The sequence below is a fragment of the Bufo bufo genome, chromosome 4, assembly GCF_905171765.1.
Source record: "Bufo bufo chromosome 4, aBufBuf1.1, whole genome shotgun sequence".
NCBI lineage: Eukaryota > Metazoa > Chordata > Amphibia > Anura > Bufonidae > Bufo > Bufo bufo.
The window spans coordinates 362,215,580-362,234,702 of record NC_053392.1 but is presented as its reverse complement, the minus strand read 5'-3'; the positions used below and the strand labels follow the sequence as shown (position 1 = coordinate 362,234,702).

Below are 19,123 nucleotides of genomic sequence, written 5' to 3'. Positions count from 1 at the left end.
GATGAAGTCCATGGACAAATGCGTCCAAGGACGAGATGGAATGGACAACGGAAGAAGAGATCCTGATGGCCGAGTGTGAGCTACTGTGGCGAAACCAACCTCGCCACTGGGTTTTGGAGGGGCCCGGCTACCAGCCTCTTGCTCCAGGATTATGGGCCCTCTCATCAGCCAGGCTTCCTTTGTTCACAAAGGACTTGTACTAACTTGAACCCCTGGTCTAATTCATGCCATTTTGGGTTGTTAAATGACTATGTGTATTGAAAAGGGTGGGACATTGTATACGTTGAGTAGTGAGGTCTGTTCCATTGTCTCTCTGTGTGTATTGGCGATGTCCTTTGTCCTGAGAGATAATTGAATTACGTCTCGGTTGTCTCCAGGACAGAGGACATTGTGTATTCTCCTGTCTGTGATGATTGCATCAACCCAGAGTGAGGTAATTGTGTCACAGACAGAGGGGAGGATTTTGTGTGGGAGTGTCTGAGTGTATTGTACGTGGGTATTGGCTGTTTTTACAAAACCCTGTGGGTGGTAACCTTGTTGGAAAATATGTATAAATCAAGGCTTGTGTGTTAAAATAAAGAGTTCCTGTTTTACATTCAACATAGAGCCTCGTCTCATGTGTGTGGGGATTGCAATACGTGTATACTCCCCTGGCTATTACTCCTAGCTCTTGTAAGAGCTGTTCCTGTTCCTGGTTCCTGTGATGGTTTTGGTGTAGAGTGGAGTGCTTGGAGTCCTCGGGAGACACTGGGAGCATCCATCAACGGAGGTACCCGGTCGGGGTGTCAGGAGATCCGTTACAGCTACCTTAGCGCGTGCACAGGTCTCACAAGCCACTACATAGCCCTCAACACATTTACGCAAACCTGGCCATCAGAATCTTTGGGAAATAAGATCCACCGTGGATCTACTCCCAGGGTGTCCCGCAAGGACAGTATCATGATGTTCCTAGAACACCCAGTGTCGCAGTTCTGAAGGAACAAACAAGTTCCCTGGAGGACAGGAATCAGGTGCCTCACCTTGAGCCCCCAACACTTCCGCCTCCATTTCGGGATAAAGAGCAGATACCACCACCCCATCAGCCAAAATCGGAGCGGGATCCTCCGAATCCCCCCCCCCTTTCTGAAAGCTACGTAACAAAGCATCCGCTTTGACGTTTTTGATCCCAAGACGATAAGTGACCACAAAATTAAAGCTGGTAAAGAACAATGACCATCTGGCCTGCCTAGGGTTCAGACGCTTTGCTGATTGCAGGTAAGCCAGATTCTTATGGTCAGTAATTACCGTAATTGGATGAATCGCTCCTTCTAGCCAATGATGCCATTCTTCAAAGGTCAATTTGATGGCCAACATCTCTCTATTCCCAACATCATAATTTCTTGCGGCAGCAGAGAGTTTCTTAGAGAAAAAAGCATGCGGATGTAATTTGCTAGGAGAGGGACCCTGTGACAAAACTGCTCCAACTCCCACTTCTGACGCGTCAATCTCCACAATGAAGGGTTGAGATACATCGGGTTGCATCAGAATGGGAGCGGATGCAAAACATTCCTTAATTGCAGAAAAAGCCTGTAATGCCTCTTCCGACCAGACAGAGAAGTCAGTGCCCTTCCTAGTCATATCAGTCAAAGGTTTGACAATAGTGGAATAATTTAGGAAGAACTTTCTATAGTAATTAGTAAATCCTAAAAATTGCATCAGAGCTTTCTGATTCTCAGGCCGGTCCCATTCTAGTACCGCACTAACCTTTTTGGGATCCATGCGAAAACCTGTGGGAGAAAGTAAGTAACCCAGAAACTGCAGTTCCTGAACAGCAAACACAAATTTTTCCAACTTAGCATACAATTTATTCTCCCGAAGGATCAATAATACTTGTCTTAAATTATCCTGATGAGTCTCCATATCGGGTGAGTAAATCAGTATGTCATCGAGGTAAACAAGGATAAACCTCCCCACCAAATGATGCAAAATGTAATTGATAAAGTGCTGGAAGACTGCCGGGGCATTAAACCAAAGGGCATAACCAGGTTTTCGAAGTGACCCTCAGGGCTATTGAAGGCCGTCTTACATTCATCCCCTTCCTTGATTCTTATCAGATTACAGTTGTGTTCCAAATTATTCAACCCCCAATGCTGTAAAGGGTTTTAGGGAATTTAGTGTACATTTGTAATTGTGTTCAGAATGAAATCTTACAAGGACTTTTTAAAGAACCAAAGGCAACTAAAATGACATCAATTGTTTTTGTAATACAGTATTAAATGTTTTTTTTTTGTGATTTCTTCATTGACACAATTATTCAACCCCTTAAAGACTACCACTCTTAAGAACAGAGGTTCATTCAAGTGTTTTCGATCAGGTATTGAAAACACCTGTGGATGTCAAGGAGCAGCAATCAAAAATAATAAGCACCAATTAGGCAGAGGACTGTGATACTCAGCTCCTTCTAGACATTTACTGGTGTGTTTACAAACATGGTGAAGTCAAGAGAATGGTCCAGGAAGACAAGAGAAGAGGTGATTTCTCTTCACAGGAAGGGCAATGGCTATAAGAATATTGCAAAGATGTTAAACATACTAAGAGACACCATAGGAAGCATCATTCGCAAATTCAAGGCAAAGGGCACCGTTTAAACGCTACCTGAGAAGATGCTGACTTCGACTGCTGTGCGCTACCTGAAGCGCAAAGTGGAGAAAAGTCCCCGTGTGACTGCTGAGGAACTGAAAAAAGATTTGGCAGATGTGGGTACTGAAGTTTCAGCTCAGACAATAAGGCGCACACTGCGTAATGAAGGCCTCCATGCCAGAACTCCCAGGCGCACCCCCTTGCTGTCTCTAAAGAATAAGAAGAGTCGACTGCAGTATGCCAAAAGTCATGTGGACAAACCACAAAAGTTTTGGGATAGTGTTCTGTGGACTGATGAAACAAAATTAGAACTGTTTGGGCCCATGGATCAACGCTATGTTTGGAGGCGGAAGAACAAGGCCTATGAAGAAAAGAACACCTTGCCTACTGCTTTGGGGCTGTTTTGCTTCTACAGGTACAGGGAAGCTTCAGCGTGTGCAAGGTACCATGAATTCTCTTCAGTACCAGGAGATATTGGATGAAAATGTGATGCAGTCCGTCACAAACCTGAGGCTTGGGAGACGTTGGACCTTTCAACAGGACAATGATCCCAAGCATACCTCCAAGTCCACTAGAGCATGGTTGCAGATTAAAGGCTGGAACATTTTGAAGTGGCCATCGCAGTCACCAGACTTAAATCCGATTGAGAACCTCTGGTAGGACTCAAAGAAAGCAGTTGCAGCGCGCAAGCCTAAGAATGTGACTGAACTGGAGGCTTTTGCCCATGAAGAATGGGCGAAGATACCCGTCGATCGCTGCAAGACACTTGTGTCAAGCTATGCTTCACGTTTAAAAGCTGTTATAACTGGAAAAGGATGTTGTACTAAGTACTAAGATTGAATGTCACTTGGGGGTTGAATAAAACTGATAATGATGTGAGCACAGAAAAGACATTTGTGGTTATTTCATTATAAATGTTATGTTATATTTGTCTGACTTACAAGTGCCTCTTTGATTTAATTGTAAACAAGATGACTGAAATGATCAAAATCAATGTCAAACTGGCCAAAACACTCAATTTCAGTGGGGGTTGAATAATTTTGAACACAACTGTATAAGCTCCTCTTAAATCCAACTTAGAAAACACCTTGGCACCGACAATCTGATCAAATAGATCCGAAATCAAGGGAAGGGGATAAGGGTCACGGACAGTAATGAGATTCAGTTCCCGGAAATCTAGGCACGGTCTACACGGCACGGTCTACAAAAAAGAAGCCCGCTGCCATAGGGGATTTAGATGGTCTAATATGTCTTTTTGTCAAACTCTCGGCAATATACTCCCGCATAGCTACTCTTTCTGGTTGGGAAAGATTATATAACCGAGACTTTGGCAATTTTGCTCCAGGAATAAGATTGATCGGACAATCATACTCTCGGTGGGGGGGGGGGGGGGGCAACTCCTGATCTCCTTCCTCCGAGAATACGTCAGAAATGCGCCGAGACCATTGTCCATACAAAAATCTAATTACTGATTTGTCTAGTTTGCCAGTCAATGGTAGGATTATGTTTGGTCAACCAGGGTAAACCCAGAACCAACCAATATTTTCAGAGTCTAGCGCCACCATGACAGGCAGGAGGAATCGGGTACTGCAGGTAGAATACAAATATACCTGTTCTGACTCTTCATTCACGCTACAAGGAGTAAGAGAACTTTTTTTTTTTTCTTTTTTTTTTTTTTAAAGAACCCTCCTTTTGTTTTTTGTTACCACTTTGAGGCTTAATAAAAGGACACACATTAACAAAATGTCCTTCTTTACCACAGAAATAACACAATCTTCTCTGGACTCTAGAGTTCCTATTACCAAGGCAAGAAGAGAACTGACCTAACTGCATAGGTTTCTCTCCAGTCCCAGGTTCAAGTGTCACAGTACCCTGAGGGACAGGAGGGACAGATTCCCCAAATGACAGTGCCTCCTGCCTGAGGGGAACCTTGCACCTCTTCCTCAGACCAGGCGTCTATCAATCCTTATGGCTAGAGCCATGGCCGCTTCCAAGAATCTGGATTTTCATGAAACGCAAGGGTGTTTTTTATTTTCTCAGACAGCCCCTGACAGAACTGACTATGGAGTGCAGGGTCATTCCACTCCGAGTCAGTCGCCCATCTTCTAAATTCAGCACAATATGACTCAGCCGTATGTTCCCCCTGACACTAGCTACGCAGCTTAGATTCGGCCAGAGAGACCCGGTCCAGGTCATCATAAATCAGCCCCAGGGCTCTGAAAAACTCGTCCACCGATCGGAGGGACTGCGAACCAATCGACAGAGAAAAAGCCCAGGACTGAGCATCACCTTTTAGCAGAGAATTGATAGTCCCCACTCTTTGATTTTCGAATCCAGATGAAATCGGACGCAGACGAATATATAATTTACAAGACTCCCTGAACCAAACAAAGTTATCACTTTCCCCGGAAAACCTGGGAGAGCGAACTTTGGTTCGAGGCTGAACTGGTTCCCACCAGCGGTGCAAGACATCATAGATCTCTGACACAGTGCAACTGAATTACAGAGGTCTGCTACCTCCCAAGATAATTCCTGCATGCGATCAACCAGAGTATCAACAGCTTCCATTTTGCACGGAGCAAGGGGGAAAAAAATCACGGTATAGGCAGTTTATAATGTCACAGAAGGTGGGGGAAGGGAAGCAAACCAAATACAACAAAATTAAAGAAAACAGCAGGCTAGCCCCCACAACTAGGGAACAGGGAAAGGTCACCTCCTGAAAATCCCTGAGCCTTTCCCTGACTGCTACCAACATGAACAAATCTCGATGGTAGAAGTGTTCATGCACTCGAACCTAAGCCCTGCTGCAACTGATACAAACCCTCAGCTAGGGAGCAGGCGAAAAGACAACCGGTTCCTTGCAGAAGATAAAGGAACCCGCGTCTACCTAAGGCCTAGCCAGTACAAACAACAGAAGGGAAGGAATGAGGACTTAACTGAAGACGAACTGGGAGCAGGAGATCCACAAACCACCAGCAAAGAACTCCAGGAGAAACTATAAACCGCAAGGGCTTTAGTGAGAGCAGGTATAAATAGCATCACTAACAAACTAATGAGCAGAACCTGTGAGGAGGTGGGATCCTGCCCAAAGCCACAACAAAGCAATCTGTCAGATAGGTTCACGTGCAGCAAGTCTGACAGATCTTCTCAGATCACTCACAGGGCAGGGTGTGACACGCAACCACCGCTGATAGATTGCAGGGTGGCCGTAACCATGGAAACGAGCAGTGTATAATGTGATGGAAAACTGAATTCAGCCAGCAAAGGAGGCAATATGGGTAATCACAATACATTAGTAAGTGGCTTGTATTAACTTTCTCTACATGATACATGCTATTTGTTAAAATGAGAAAACCCCTTTCATGGTGTGATGACCATGTGGAATATATATATTTGTCCATATATAATGCTTGCACCTACTTTACTAAGTGCATTATTATCTTATTTCTGTGATTTCCATGTGGAATATACCTCTAAGACCTGTTCTGAGAATGCATATTGCAATTTAAAATCTGCTATGAATGTCAGTGATGGAGAAAAATATGGAGCCATGAAGGACCTCTGTATAAGAACCAGTATTTCACAGAATAAATATTTAATGCATGGGGGAGATCTGCTTTGTCAAAAGTCAATGACACTTGGAAATGTGTTATCCAAAAATTATTTTAGACAGCTATTTTTACTTGCAGCTTTGAGGAACTTTGATAGGCTCTGTTGTCGCTACAAGTTTCAATAATATATTCATGGCGGCTTTTTAGTCGCAATATGAATTCTCAGAAGAGGGTCTACAGCTGTTGTCCACATGGCTAAGATGTATGGACATCAAGAAATGTTATTATTTGAAATGTCCATAAGACAAACTGCACGAAAAATTTGAATGAATGCAGATCAAACATTCTAAAATATGGTGATTGCTAAAGTAAAAAAAAGATGAGGACAAAAAAATGGAAAAGAAAGGTAAAACACAGGGGGAGACAATAGTACCACTTAAAAATTGAAACACCAAGTGTATGATTTGAGATTGAAAGTACTGAAATGTATAGCGGTCAGGGAGAACAAGGAGCGGATAATAAGAAAAAAATGTTACTGCAAAAGATGCCGTTTTGGATAACAAAAATGGAGACATCAGAATGAAACTTCCAGTATTAGTGTATTTTTATGATTGCTTATTGGGTAATAGATTTGTATTGTTTATTGACTGTGACTCTGATTAGCCCGATGTGTATACTCATGCTAGTGACAGATATGTGTCACTGTGGAATACATTGTAGTGAGGTCTGGTATGCTACAGTCCTGATCAAAAGATTAAGACCACTTGAAAAATGGCAAAAAATCATATTTTACATTGTTGGATCTTAACAAGGTTCCAAGTAGAGCTTTAACATGCAACAAGAAGAAATGAGAGTGAGACAAAACATTTTCTGAGCATTGAATTAATTGAAAATAACAATTAAACTGAAGCAGGCTGTTTTTCAGCTGATCCAAATTTAGGACCACATGCCTTTAAAAGGCCAAATCTGTGCAAAGATGTGGATTCATTGTCATTTTCTGTCAGGTAGTCACACATTGTGATGGCAAAGGCAAAAAAACTCTCCCTTTTTGAACGTGGTCGGGTTGTTGAACTGCATAAGCAGGGTCTCTCACAGCGCACCATCGCTGCTGAGGTGAGACACAGTAAGACAGTCATTTGGAATTTCTTAAATGATCCTGAGCGTTATGGATCAAAAAAGTCAACTGGAAGACCCAACAAAATTTTATCAGCACTGAGTCGGAGGATCCAATTGGCTGTCCGTCAAGACACTGGACGATCCTCCACCCAAATTAAGGCCCTTACTGGTGCCGACTGCAGCCCCATAACCATCAGACGGCATCTGAGACTGAAGGGCTTCAAAAACAAAACACGTCTTCAAAGACCTCGTCTCCTTGAACGACACAGAACTGCTCCTTTGGACTTTGTAAGAGAGCACCAAACATGGGACATTCAAAGGTGGAAGAAAGTTTCATTCTCTGATGAGAAAAAATTTAACCTTGAAGGTCCTGATGGTTTCCAACATTACTGGCATGACAAGCAGATCCCACCTGAGATGTTTTCTACGCGCCACAGTGGAGGGGGCACCATAATGGTCTGGGGTGCTTTTTCCTTTAGTGGAACAATGGAGCTTCAGGAAGTGCAGGGGTGTCAAACGGCCGCTGGCTATGTCCAGATGTTGCAGAGAGCATTCCTCAGGAATGAGGACCCTCGGCTGTGTGGTGACGACTGGGTTTTTCAACAGGACAACGCTACAGTACACAATGCCCGCAGGACAAGGGACTTCTTCCAGGAGAATAACATTACTCTTTTGGCCCATCCTGCGTGTTCCCCTGATTTAAATCCAATTGAAAACCTTTGGGGATGGATGGCAAGAGAAGTTTACAGAAATGGACAACAGTTCCAGACAGTAGATGGCCTTCGTGCGGCCGTGTTCCTACTCACCTCATTGAAACGCTTGCATCAAGCATGCCGAAATGAATTTTTGAAGTGATAAACAATAACGGCAGAGCTACTCATTACTGAGTTCATGTTTGGAAGATGGATTTCTGTTTTGGGGGGGTTTAGTTTTTTTTTGAGGTGTGGTCCTAAACTTTTGATCAGCTGAAAAACAGCCTGTTTCAGTTTATTCGTTGTTTTCATTAAATTAAATGCTCAATTTTTTTTTGTCTCACTCCGAATTCTTCTTGTTGCATGTTGAAGCTCTACTTGGAACCTTGTTAAGATCCAGCCATGCTAAATATGATTTTTTGCCATTTTTCAAGTGGTCTTAAACTTTTGATCAGGACTGTATTTAAACCTGTTAGATACTCCCACCTATACACATGAGTAAGGGGTCGGAGACTCACGATACATTGTGGCGGGGTGAGGTGGCTAGGAAAATTCTGCATTACTCCATATACTCTATATGCAAAATAATTTTGATACTTTGTGATACAATGAAATATGAATCGTGCTTCAAACCTACCAGGACTGTATGAATTGCTAAAACGCAGTGATTTAACAATCAACGTTGTCCCTGTATGTGCATTTGCTTTGATGTATATCCATTGGGTTTCCATCATTGCGTCTGCCATTTTACAGGAAAAAATAGCACATCAGTTTTAGGATCTTTCATTGCAGATTCCAACAGAACCTCCAACACAGATGTGAACAGAACCTTATCCAGATGGAAACTGATAGACTCCTTGGACTTAGTTAGGGTTCTGGTATTTTTTTTCTGCAAGTTTTCTAAGGAAATCAATACATTCAACTGAAAAAAGTGAATGTTGATTTTGTCTGGATTTTAAATGTCATCTACACAAAATAAAAAGAATGCTGAAGCCAACATGTTATAAAAAGCAGTATTTTTAGTTATATTTAGAAATAAAGAAGCAAATTGCAGATGAGTCATTGTGGTTCAAAAATGCCGACAGTGTTAGTGTCAAGGTGCACGCTATAGCTTGTGCTGCTTTGTGACAAAAATGGATCTTTCTAGTACATTTCACAGTAGACGTAACAACTTATTGTGCAAAAAGGCATTGTTTAAACCTTATTCTGTAGAGAACTGGAAAATGTTTCCAAGGCAACATGGAAATAGCTACTGTGTTCACATTTGGTACTACTTTTTGTACATTTCCTCTAAATCCATGCACATTTCCATACACCATCTGTCAGAAGCTAAAGTATTTTACAGCCTTTACCTTTGAGCTAATTGGGTTTACATAATGTATTTCTACATGTACTTTAAAATACTGCAAAGTCAGATTAAAAGACTTAGAAAGTGTAGTTGATGTAACAGATTGACATCTAAAGGTGTTTATTCATAGTCTGACATTTGGCCACATTTGAAGTACAAGAGCATTATTGATCCTGTGACCAGAAAGAACATGGCTGCTTTCTTCCAAAATCAATGCCACCCCTGTCCACAAATTGTGTAAGGTATTGTTGTAGTCTAGCACCATTCATTTCAATAGAGCTACGCTCCAATGTCAGACACAACTCAAGGGTGGTGTAGTTTATGGTGAAAAGCAGCCATGTTTTTGGAATTTCATATGACCCTTATATCCTTAAAGGGTTTGTCCAGCCTAGGAGCCGACAACCCCTTTGGTCCTAAAGTGTGCCCCATTAAAGAAAAACAACAAAAAAAATGAATTTGTCTGTGCCACGTTTCTGGCTGCTTTTGGTCCCAGTGATGTACTGTTCAAGCTGATTTGACCAGTGGGGCCTGTGATTGGCTGCAGCAGTCATGGGACAAAGCCACTTCCTAGTCCTGCAGGGACCAAAAGTGGCCAGGAATGGGTCAGTGGCATGGGCATGGCAGGACTGCAAACAGGTGAGTGTATTTGTTTTTTCTTTTTTTTTTTATAATGCACACATTAGGGTCATGGGGGTTGTCATCTGCTAGCATGGACAGCCCCTTTAAATTAACATTTGCTCAAAAACCATGAAGGGCCTGCACTGATTTCACGCTTTAGACTTTCCTTTATTCCTAAGGGTTCCAGCAGCCAGAACCCTTCAATTAGCTCATTACTGAAGGACCTGCACAAGGTAGATATTTATATGCATATGACTTACTTAATAAGGTGATCAATACCTTGAACTCTTTAATTTATGTCAGAATTGAATGTCTGAGTATGTAATTAGGGCCTGCGACTGCAATGGGTTGGAGACTGCATAGCAAAATTAGTGCAAGGAAAAAGTAGACAGAATTAAAGACTACGTCTGATGTTGCAATGGGCTGGCTAATATAATAACTAAATTTGCACTACTAAAATTGCAAAGATCTAGCACATTTGTACTTTGGTATTAAACACCTATTTATATAGAAGTTTGGAATATATTTAATTAAAATTTTATTTTACTCAATTCCACTGCACACCTATGAGGGTCTCCTAAATCATGTTTGCCGTGACTTATACCATGTTGGTGGTAAAACAAGAAGTCAGAGACTTGAAGACCTTTCTCTAATACAACCATAAAACAGCCATGCTTATCTGTTACCTTCAGTGTCGTCACTGTGTTCTCAACACGCTCTTCAAAGGACTTGAATGTAGGAGAATTCCTGGATAGGCAAAATAGAATGAAACATTACTTTCTGACCAAAACTTTCCTAAGTCTTAAAAATTTCGGTTATCGAGAGTTCTACAATCCATGTCTACTTTCACATAACTTTTATGAAGTGTAACTATATTAATAGTAGAGAACAGTTGCTCTCCATATTCATAAGTTAAAGGGGTTCTCCAGGAATGACAAAATGAAAATACTTAAATATTATTTTATAATAAATATATTCACTAATACCTTTCATTAGTTATAATGTCTTGTTTTGTCTTCGGAGCAATCATTAGGAGAAATAAAATGGCTGCCGTCCTATTAGTACACACAGAACCTGTCCTAATCAAGCAGGAGGACAAGTTACTTCACAACACTGAGGTAAAGAGCTGCCTCATCCTCCTCTCTGCTCTGCTTGTCAGGAATTATGATCATCCTGAATACAGGTGAATCTCTGTGGGAATGGAGAAGATGAGGAGACATGAGAGGAGAGTGAGGTGAGGCTAATGAGCAGCAGCACCTGTTTACAGTCTCTATTGCCACAGTCTGTCCTGTCCCTCCTCTCTGTCCTTCATATCTCCTCATAAACTAAATTCCCTAGAGATTCAGCTACAGTTCTTATCATTTGTATTCAGGACCATAATTCCTGACAAGTAGAGAGGAGGAGGAGGAGGAGGCAGCTCTTTACCTCAGTGTTGTGAAGTAACTTGTTCTCATGTGTGATCAGGACAGGTTTTGTGTGAACTAATAGGACAGCGGCCATTTTGTTTCCCCTGACAAAACGAGCCATTATAAATAATGAAAGGTATTTGAAAATATACTTATAATAAAGTAATATTTAAGTATTTTCATTTTCTCAATTCCCGGTGAACCCCTTTAACAACTCAAAGGGGGAGATTTATTAAACTGGTGTAAAGTAGAACTGGCATAGCAAGCAGTCAGATTCCACCTTTCATTTTCCAAAGGAGCTGTGAAAAATGAAAGGCGGAATCTGATTGATTACTATTGGCAACTAAGCCAGTTCTACTTTACTCCAGTTTGATAAATCTCCCCCAAAGTATTTGTATGTATTTGCTTGTAGCTTGAAGCCTCTCTACTGGTTAACACTTTAAAGGTGTGGGGCATGCAACAGCTGGTCTTTGTATTCCAATCCCTGGATTGTCTGGTGAATCATCTCAGGAGGACACATACAAAGTTCTAGTTTGCGCCCATCTATACGAATTGACTACCACAGAGGCATTACCTAGCTTCCTGTTAAGGCTCCATTCACACGTCCGCAAATGGGTCCGCATTCGTTCCGCAATTTTGCAGAACGGGTGCGGACCCATTCATTTTCTATGGGGACGGAATGGATGCGGACAGCACACAGTGTGCTGTCCGCATCCGCATTTGCGGAGCACGGCCCCGATTTTCGGGTCCGCAGCTCTGCAAAAGATAGAACATGTCCTATTCTTGTCTGCAGCTTGCGGACAAGAATAGGCATTTCTATAGGGGTGCCGGGCGGGTGTGTTGCGGATTCGCAATTTGCGGGTCCGCAACACACCACGGATGTGTGAATAAAGCCTAAATCAATACTTTGAAGGTTTTTTGTCCATTTTAGAGCGCATTTGTGAAAATTATCTCATAAGGCCCTTTACACGGGCCTGGAATCTGCCAGATAATTGCTAACTAGCGTTCATAGGAACGCTCATTAGCAATTATCTAGTCGTGTAAATGTGCTGCCAATTACCTGATGAACGAGCGAAACGCTTATTCGTTGGGTAATTGAATCATTGTGCACCTAAATCATTGTTTTAGACGTTTTAGCAGAGAGTGCTCTGCTGCCGGCTAACAATGAGTCTGTATGGGGAAGAGCGATGTCAGAAATTAGGAGTAGGGGATAACGATATTGCCAGAATACGCCTTTAATTTTACAGCATTCACTTTGGGCTATAAATGACATGATAGCTTTATGCTGCTGAGTCAGTAGGCGTGTGGCAATACCAAATATCCTGGTTTACTTTTTTTTTTTTGTTTAGCCCCACTAGGGGACTAGAACATGTGATCAGCACACTGCAGAGCTTTGTATATTGTGTTTTTAACGTTATCCTATTATTCCATGCAGGATGTAATAAGAGTACTAAGATGGACGATCTTTTAGGCCTCTTTCACACGGGCGAGATTTTCACGCGGGTGCAATGCGTGAGGTGAACGCATTGCACCCGCACTGAATCCGGACCCATTCATTTCTATGGGGCTGTGCACATGAGCGGTGATTTTCACGCATCACTTGTGCGTTGCGTGAAAATTGCAGCATGCTCTACTTTGCGCATTTTTCACGCAACACAGGCCCCATAGAAGTGAATGGGGCTGCGTGAAAATCGCAAGCATCCGCAAGCAAGTGCGGATGTGGTGCAATTTTCACGTACGGTTGCTAGGTGACGATCGGGATGGGGACCCGATCATTATTATTTTCCCTTATAACATGGTTTTAAGGGAAAATAATAGCATTCTTAATACAGAATGCTTAGTAATATAGGGCTAGAGGGGTTAAAAAAAAGATCAAAAAAATTTAACTCACCTTAATCCACTTGTTCGCGCAGCCCGGCTTCTCTTCTGTCTTCATCTTTGCTGTGCAGTAGGAAAAGGACGTGTGGTGACGTCACTGCACCCATCACATGGTCCGTCACATGATCCATCACCATGGTGATGGACCATGTGATGAGCGCAGTGATGTCACCACAGGTCCTTTACCCAGGTCCTGAAGAAAGAAGAGAAGCCGGGCTGCGCGAACAAGTGGATTAAGGGGAGTTAAATTATTATTTATTTTTTTCTAACCCCTCCAGCCCTATTTTACTAAGCATTCTGTATTAAGAATGCTATTATTTTGCCTTATAACCATGTTATAAGAGAAAATAATACAATCTACACAACACCGATCCCAAGCCCGAACTTCTGTGAAGAAGTTTGGGTTTGGGTACCAAACATGCCGATTTTTCTCACGCACGTGCAAAACGCATTAAAATGTTTTGCACTCGCACAGAAAAATTGCGCATTTTTTTTCGCGACGCACCGGCATCTTATCCGGCCCAAAAACATGACGCCCGTGTGAAAGAGGCCTTAGAAGCAGAAGATCTTTTAGAAAAAGAAATGCATTCTGAATGGAGAGCATTCCGTTCAGGATGCCTAAGTTCAGTCCCTTTTACGTTTTTTGGACAGAGAAAATACCGCAGCATGCAGCAGTTTTATCTCCGGCCAAAAATACTAAACACTTGCTTGAATGCCGGATCCGGCATTCATTTACATTGAAGTGTATTAGTGCCGGATCTGGCATTAAGTGTTTCGGCAAAACGGATCCGGCTTTTCGGTCTGTGCCTGCGCAGACCTTTAAAAATGCAAAAGAATTATAATAAATACGTTTTTCCGGATGACACCGGAGATACGGATCCCGTATTGCAATGCATTTGTCAGACGGATCCACATCTGGATCCATCTGACAAATGCCATCAGTTTGCGTCCGAAACTGCCTGGCAGAATCCTCTGCCGCAAGTTTGAAAGTACCGTTACAGATTACAATTATCCTGTGTGGTTGTGAATAGTTCTACTAACATGTATTTTTGTTTTCACAGAAGGGGTCTTACATAGTAATTGTCTGCTGAGGGTTTTTTATTGAGTCACATTGGGCCAGATTTATCATTACACTTACATCTTACTCGACATTTACATATGTCCAAAGTCACTTTTGGCTAAGTCAGATTTATTAATGGTCCTTTAATACTGTGATAAATGTGGTTTGACGGTAGCAGTTTATCCTTCAGTAAGCGGCTTTACAAAAGTCGCACGTCTTTACGAAAAAGTCACATGTTCTACTAAAAAGTGGCATAAGATAAGCATGGTCCTCACTGGAGGGAAATTGCGCATTTTTTGCCACTTTTTAAATTGTCGCATTAGTAAATCTGTCTAGAGATTCATTTACATAAGAAAACACGCCCACTTTAAGAAAACTGCCGAGCATAGCGTAGAGCCAATAAAAGTCGCAAAAGTCACCTCATTATTTTGACTTGACGTAATGATAAATCTGGCCCATTGTCTTTTCCGATGGAGACGTTTTTAGAAGATTGTGTGCCAGTGAGTGGTGGACATGTATTCAGCATTTACCTGTACAAATTGCTTACAATACATCACAAATGAACGGTACAAAACCCTGGCACACAGAATCCCTGCTTCTATAACCTCGTTGTGTTTGCTTATAGAATCTCACTTTCCAGGTCCGTGAGCAGACTGATTCAGAAGATAGGAGCATTTCCCATTCTTAGGTTAAACTACAGCGCAAGCGGAACTGAATTGTTAATACAATATACATAGAAGTATGACAAATAAAGACGGAATGATGATGTCATTACCTCATAGCTGGCATACTTATAGAGTGACGGATTGAGTAGCTGCCATGTGAGGGCATTGAGGATAGAAAGAGACAGAATGCAATCCATAAATGTCACACTTTATGCCATTTCCTTGAAGCATGCAGATAAACAGGCACAATTTATATATAGGCGCTCAATAATGGTTAGACAAGACTGACGATACCTACAAAATGTACTATATATTGCTTTAAAAATACATTTCAACATTGTAGAGATCAGCGGTGTACAACCTGCAGCCCAATGGATGCCATTCTGTGTGACCATGAGGCTGGTTTGGAGGAAAAATTGGGGCAATATGTTTTCTCTTTTGTAGTTTATAGAAGTTGTGAAATGGTCAGCTGTTTCCATAACTCCAATAAACTATGGTTTCTCAAAATTGCGCGGGCCTCGGCTGCCCCGGGTGGGAGTGGTTTGGTCACACGCAGCCAGCTGCACTGGTGGGCCATGCCCAGATGTCAGCTGAGTGCATTTTTTAAAATTGATATACTTTGTGGACATCTGTAAAGAATAAGCAAATGATTAACAACTTCTTTTAGAAGAATAATTAAGAAAGGCCAACGGCCATGAGGGAATCCAGCTCCTGAAGGCTCCTGAATGACATGCTTCTGTTGGTGATAGTACTTTTTCCCTTCCTTATTCTAGGTATAGTTGTGGTTATATTTTGCATTATCCTGTACCATATTGAGTGACTACACAAAGGTGGTCTTCCCCTTTCTGTCTATATTATTTATTATGATATGAACAGTTTCGACATCAGGTTGTATAGCGGTTTATGATCTACCATTATTACAAGATTTGCTCAATACTCTGGCTATGGAGATTGCTAGGTATGTTATTCTGATAATGTTTATAACATATTATTTTGATTTCTCAAGCACTCATTTCTATGTTTCATGCTCCACTGTTCTACTCTTGGTAGATGTGTTTTACACGTGTGGCGGTTAGTGCATCGGAATCTACGTAAAGCTGTACAGACCTATATTTCTCTTTTCACAGTATTTCCCTGTGCAGTGATATCCTGGTATCATTAAAGGGGTTTTCTGGGACTTTTATACTGAGGACCTATACTCGGGATAAGCCATCAGTATCTGAGCGGTGGTGGTCATACACCGGGGAACCCCGGCAGATCAGCTGTTTGAGAAGGAACCAGCGCTCGCAGTAGCGGTGCGCCCTTCCCGCAGCTTACCCTTAGAATGTGATTTCACATTCATCAGTTACATGGCCATGGTGCAGCTTAGCCCAATTGAAGTAAGTGGACCTGAGCTGTGATACCAAGCACAACCGCTGTACAATGTATGGTGCTGTGCTTGGTGATCCGAAAGAAAGCTGCAACGCTACTGTGAGCGCCAGTGCCTTCTCAAACAGCTGATCAGCGGGGGGCCTGGTTGTCAAACCCCCACCAATCAGATACTGACGGTCATCAGTATAAGAGTCTTAGGGTATTTTCACACTAGCGTCGCTGGATTCCGGCAGGCAGTTCCGTCGCCAGAACTGTCTGCCGGATCCGGCAATCTGTATGCAAACGGATACCATTTGTACACGGATCCAGATGCAGACCCATCTCACAAATGTATTGCAATACCGGATCTGTCTCTCTCCGGTTGTCATCCAGAAAAACTGATCAGTTTTTCACTTTTTTATAGGTCTGCGCATGCGCAGAACGTAAAACCGGATCCGTTTTTCTGGAACGTATCCGGCATTAATGCATTTCAATGTAAAATAATGCCGAATCGGCATTCCGGCAAGTGTTCCGGAATTTTGGACGGAGAAAATACCGCAGCATGCTGCAGTATTTTCTCAGTCCAAAAACCATACAGTGACTGAACTGAAGACATCCTGATGCATACTGAACGGATTGCTCTCCATTCAGAATGCATTAGGATAAAACTGATCAGTTTTTTCTGGTATTGAGCCCCTAGGACGGAACTCAATACCGGAAAAGAAAAACGCTAGTGTGTGAAAGTACCCTTAGAAAACCATTAATCTTGTTTTGTAACACCATGTTGTACATTATCCCCATATTGTAATACATGTGACCATTATTACTGCACTGTACTATCACTATGTGCATCATTACTGCAGTGTAGCATCAGAGTGATTATTACTTCTATGCTGTGGAATTACTGTGTGCATTATCTTCGTACAGTGATGTCACTGTCACTATTCTTGTACTGTTACTTCACTGTGGTCATTTCAGCATCATTTTGTGCACAGTCCCTTAGCTGAGACATGACATGCTTTGTGACATCACTGTATTTACAGTATCTACTGTGACATCACTGAATTTATAATATCTGTACTGTAACATCACAGTATTTATAATATCTATACTGTGACATCACTATTTATAAAATCTGTATTGTGACATCACTGTATTTATAATATCTATACTGTGACATCACTGAATTTATAATATCTGTACTGTAACATCACAGTATTTATAATATCTATACTGTGACATCACTATTTATAAAATCTGTATTGTGACATCACTGCATTTATAATATCTATACTGTGACATCACTGAATTTATAATATCTGTACTGTGACATCACTGTATTTATAATATCTGTACTGTGACATCACTGTATTTATAATATCTATACTGTGACATCACTGAATTTATATCTGTACTGTAACATCACTGTATTTATAATAACTATACTGTGACATCACTATTTATAAAATCTGTATTGTGACATCACTGTATTTATAATATCTATACTGTGACATCACTGTATTTATAAAATCTGTACTGTGACATCACTGTATTTATAAAATCTATACTGTGACATCACTGTATTTATAAAATCTATACTCAGGGCCGTCTTTACCAAGGGGCAAAAGGGGCAGCTGCTCCGGGCCCAGTTGCTCCTGGGGGGCCCAAGCAGCTGCCTCTTGAGCCCTGCTAGCCACTGCCCCGGGTGTCAGGCTGTCAGCTACACAGGGGGTGCTGCCATGCCATGCCTGCACTCCAGGCAGTGTACTGTGAGAGCTGTGATTCTCTAGGACCTTAGATGACCTCATCACCATGTGACCAGTAACCTAGCAATATTACTGGTCACATGGCTATGAGGTCATCAAGGTCGTACCAGGAGTGTTGTGACAGAAGTTTGCCTTAACTGTGGAGCTATTTTTGTGAAGATTACATCAGAAAAAGGTGACAGGGGCTGTTATGCTAATATACTGTAAACTACTGTATAGTGGGGTGCTGTATAGTGTGGGGGCCTGTATACTGTGGGGGCCTGGGGCTGTATATTGTGGAGAGCTGTATACTGTGGGGGCCTGTATACTGTGGGGGGCTGTATACTGTGGGGGGGGGGGTGTATATTGTGGGGGCCTGTATACTGTGGGGGCCTGTATAGTGGGGGGGCCCGTATACTGTGGGGGTTTGTATAGTGTGGGGGCCTGTATACTGCGGGGGGCTGTATAGTGTGGGGGCCTGTATACTGTGGGGGGCTGTATAGTGTGGGGGCCTGTATACTGTGGGGGGCTGTATAGTGTGGGGGGCTTTATACTGTATATTGTGGAATGCTGTACTGTATACTGTGGGGGGGCTGCATACTGTATATTGTGGAGTGCTATACTGCTGTACTGTATACTGTGGAGGGCTGTATACTGTGGGGGGCTGTATACTGTGGGTGCTGTATATTGTGGAGTTCTATACTGCTGTACTGTATAGTGTGGGGGGCTGTATAGTGTGGGATGCTGTATCGTGTATAGTTTGGGGTGCTGTATACGGTGAGGTGCTATACTGCTCTACTGTATACTGTGAGGTGTTGTATACTGTGGGCTGCTATACTGCTCTACTATATACTGTGGGGTACTGTATAGTGTGGGGTGCTATACTGCATACTGTGTGGTGCTGTATACTATAGGGTGCTATACTGCATACTGTGTGGTGCTGTATACTATAGGGTGCTATACTGCATACTGTGGGGTGCTGGGGTGCACTGTAACACTAGGGTGAGCCGAGCCCCGGTCTCCTTCCTGCAGAGCGGTGCCCACTTCCAGCCTGAGCCCAGCTGCCCAGAGCACT

The 19,123-nt window shown here is 42.3% G+C and overlaps 1 protein-coding gene across 2 annotated transcripts in view; it reads right to left on the bottom strand.

Annotated features, from left to right (window-relative positions):
• The window catches only part of TPD52L1 (TPD52 like 1), a 157,340-nt gene that overhangs the window by 12,355 nt on the left and 125,862 nt on the right, over positions 1-19,123 (bottom strand). For both annotated transcript variants that reach the window (XM_040426961.1, XM_040426962.1), the window contains one exon: positions 10,631-10,691. In XM_040426961.1, coding sequence (XP_040282895.1) covers positions 10,631-10,691 — 61 coding nt within the window. The remainder of the gene's footprint in view (positions 1-10,630; positions 10,692-19,123) is intronic.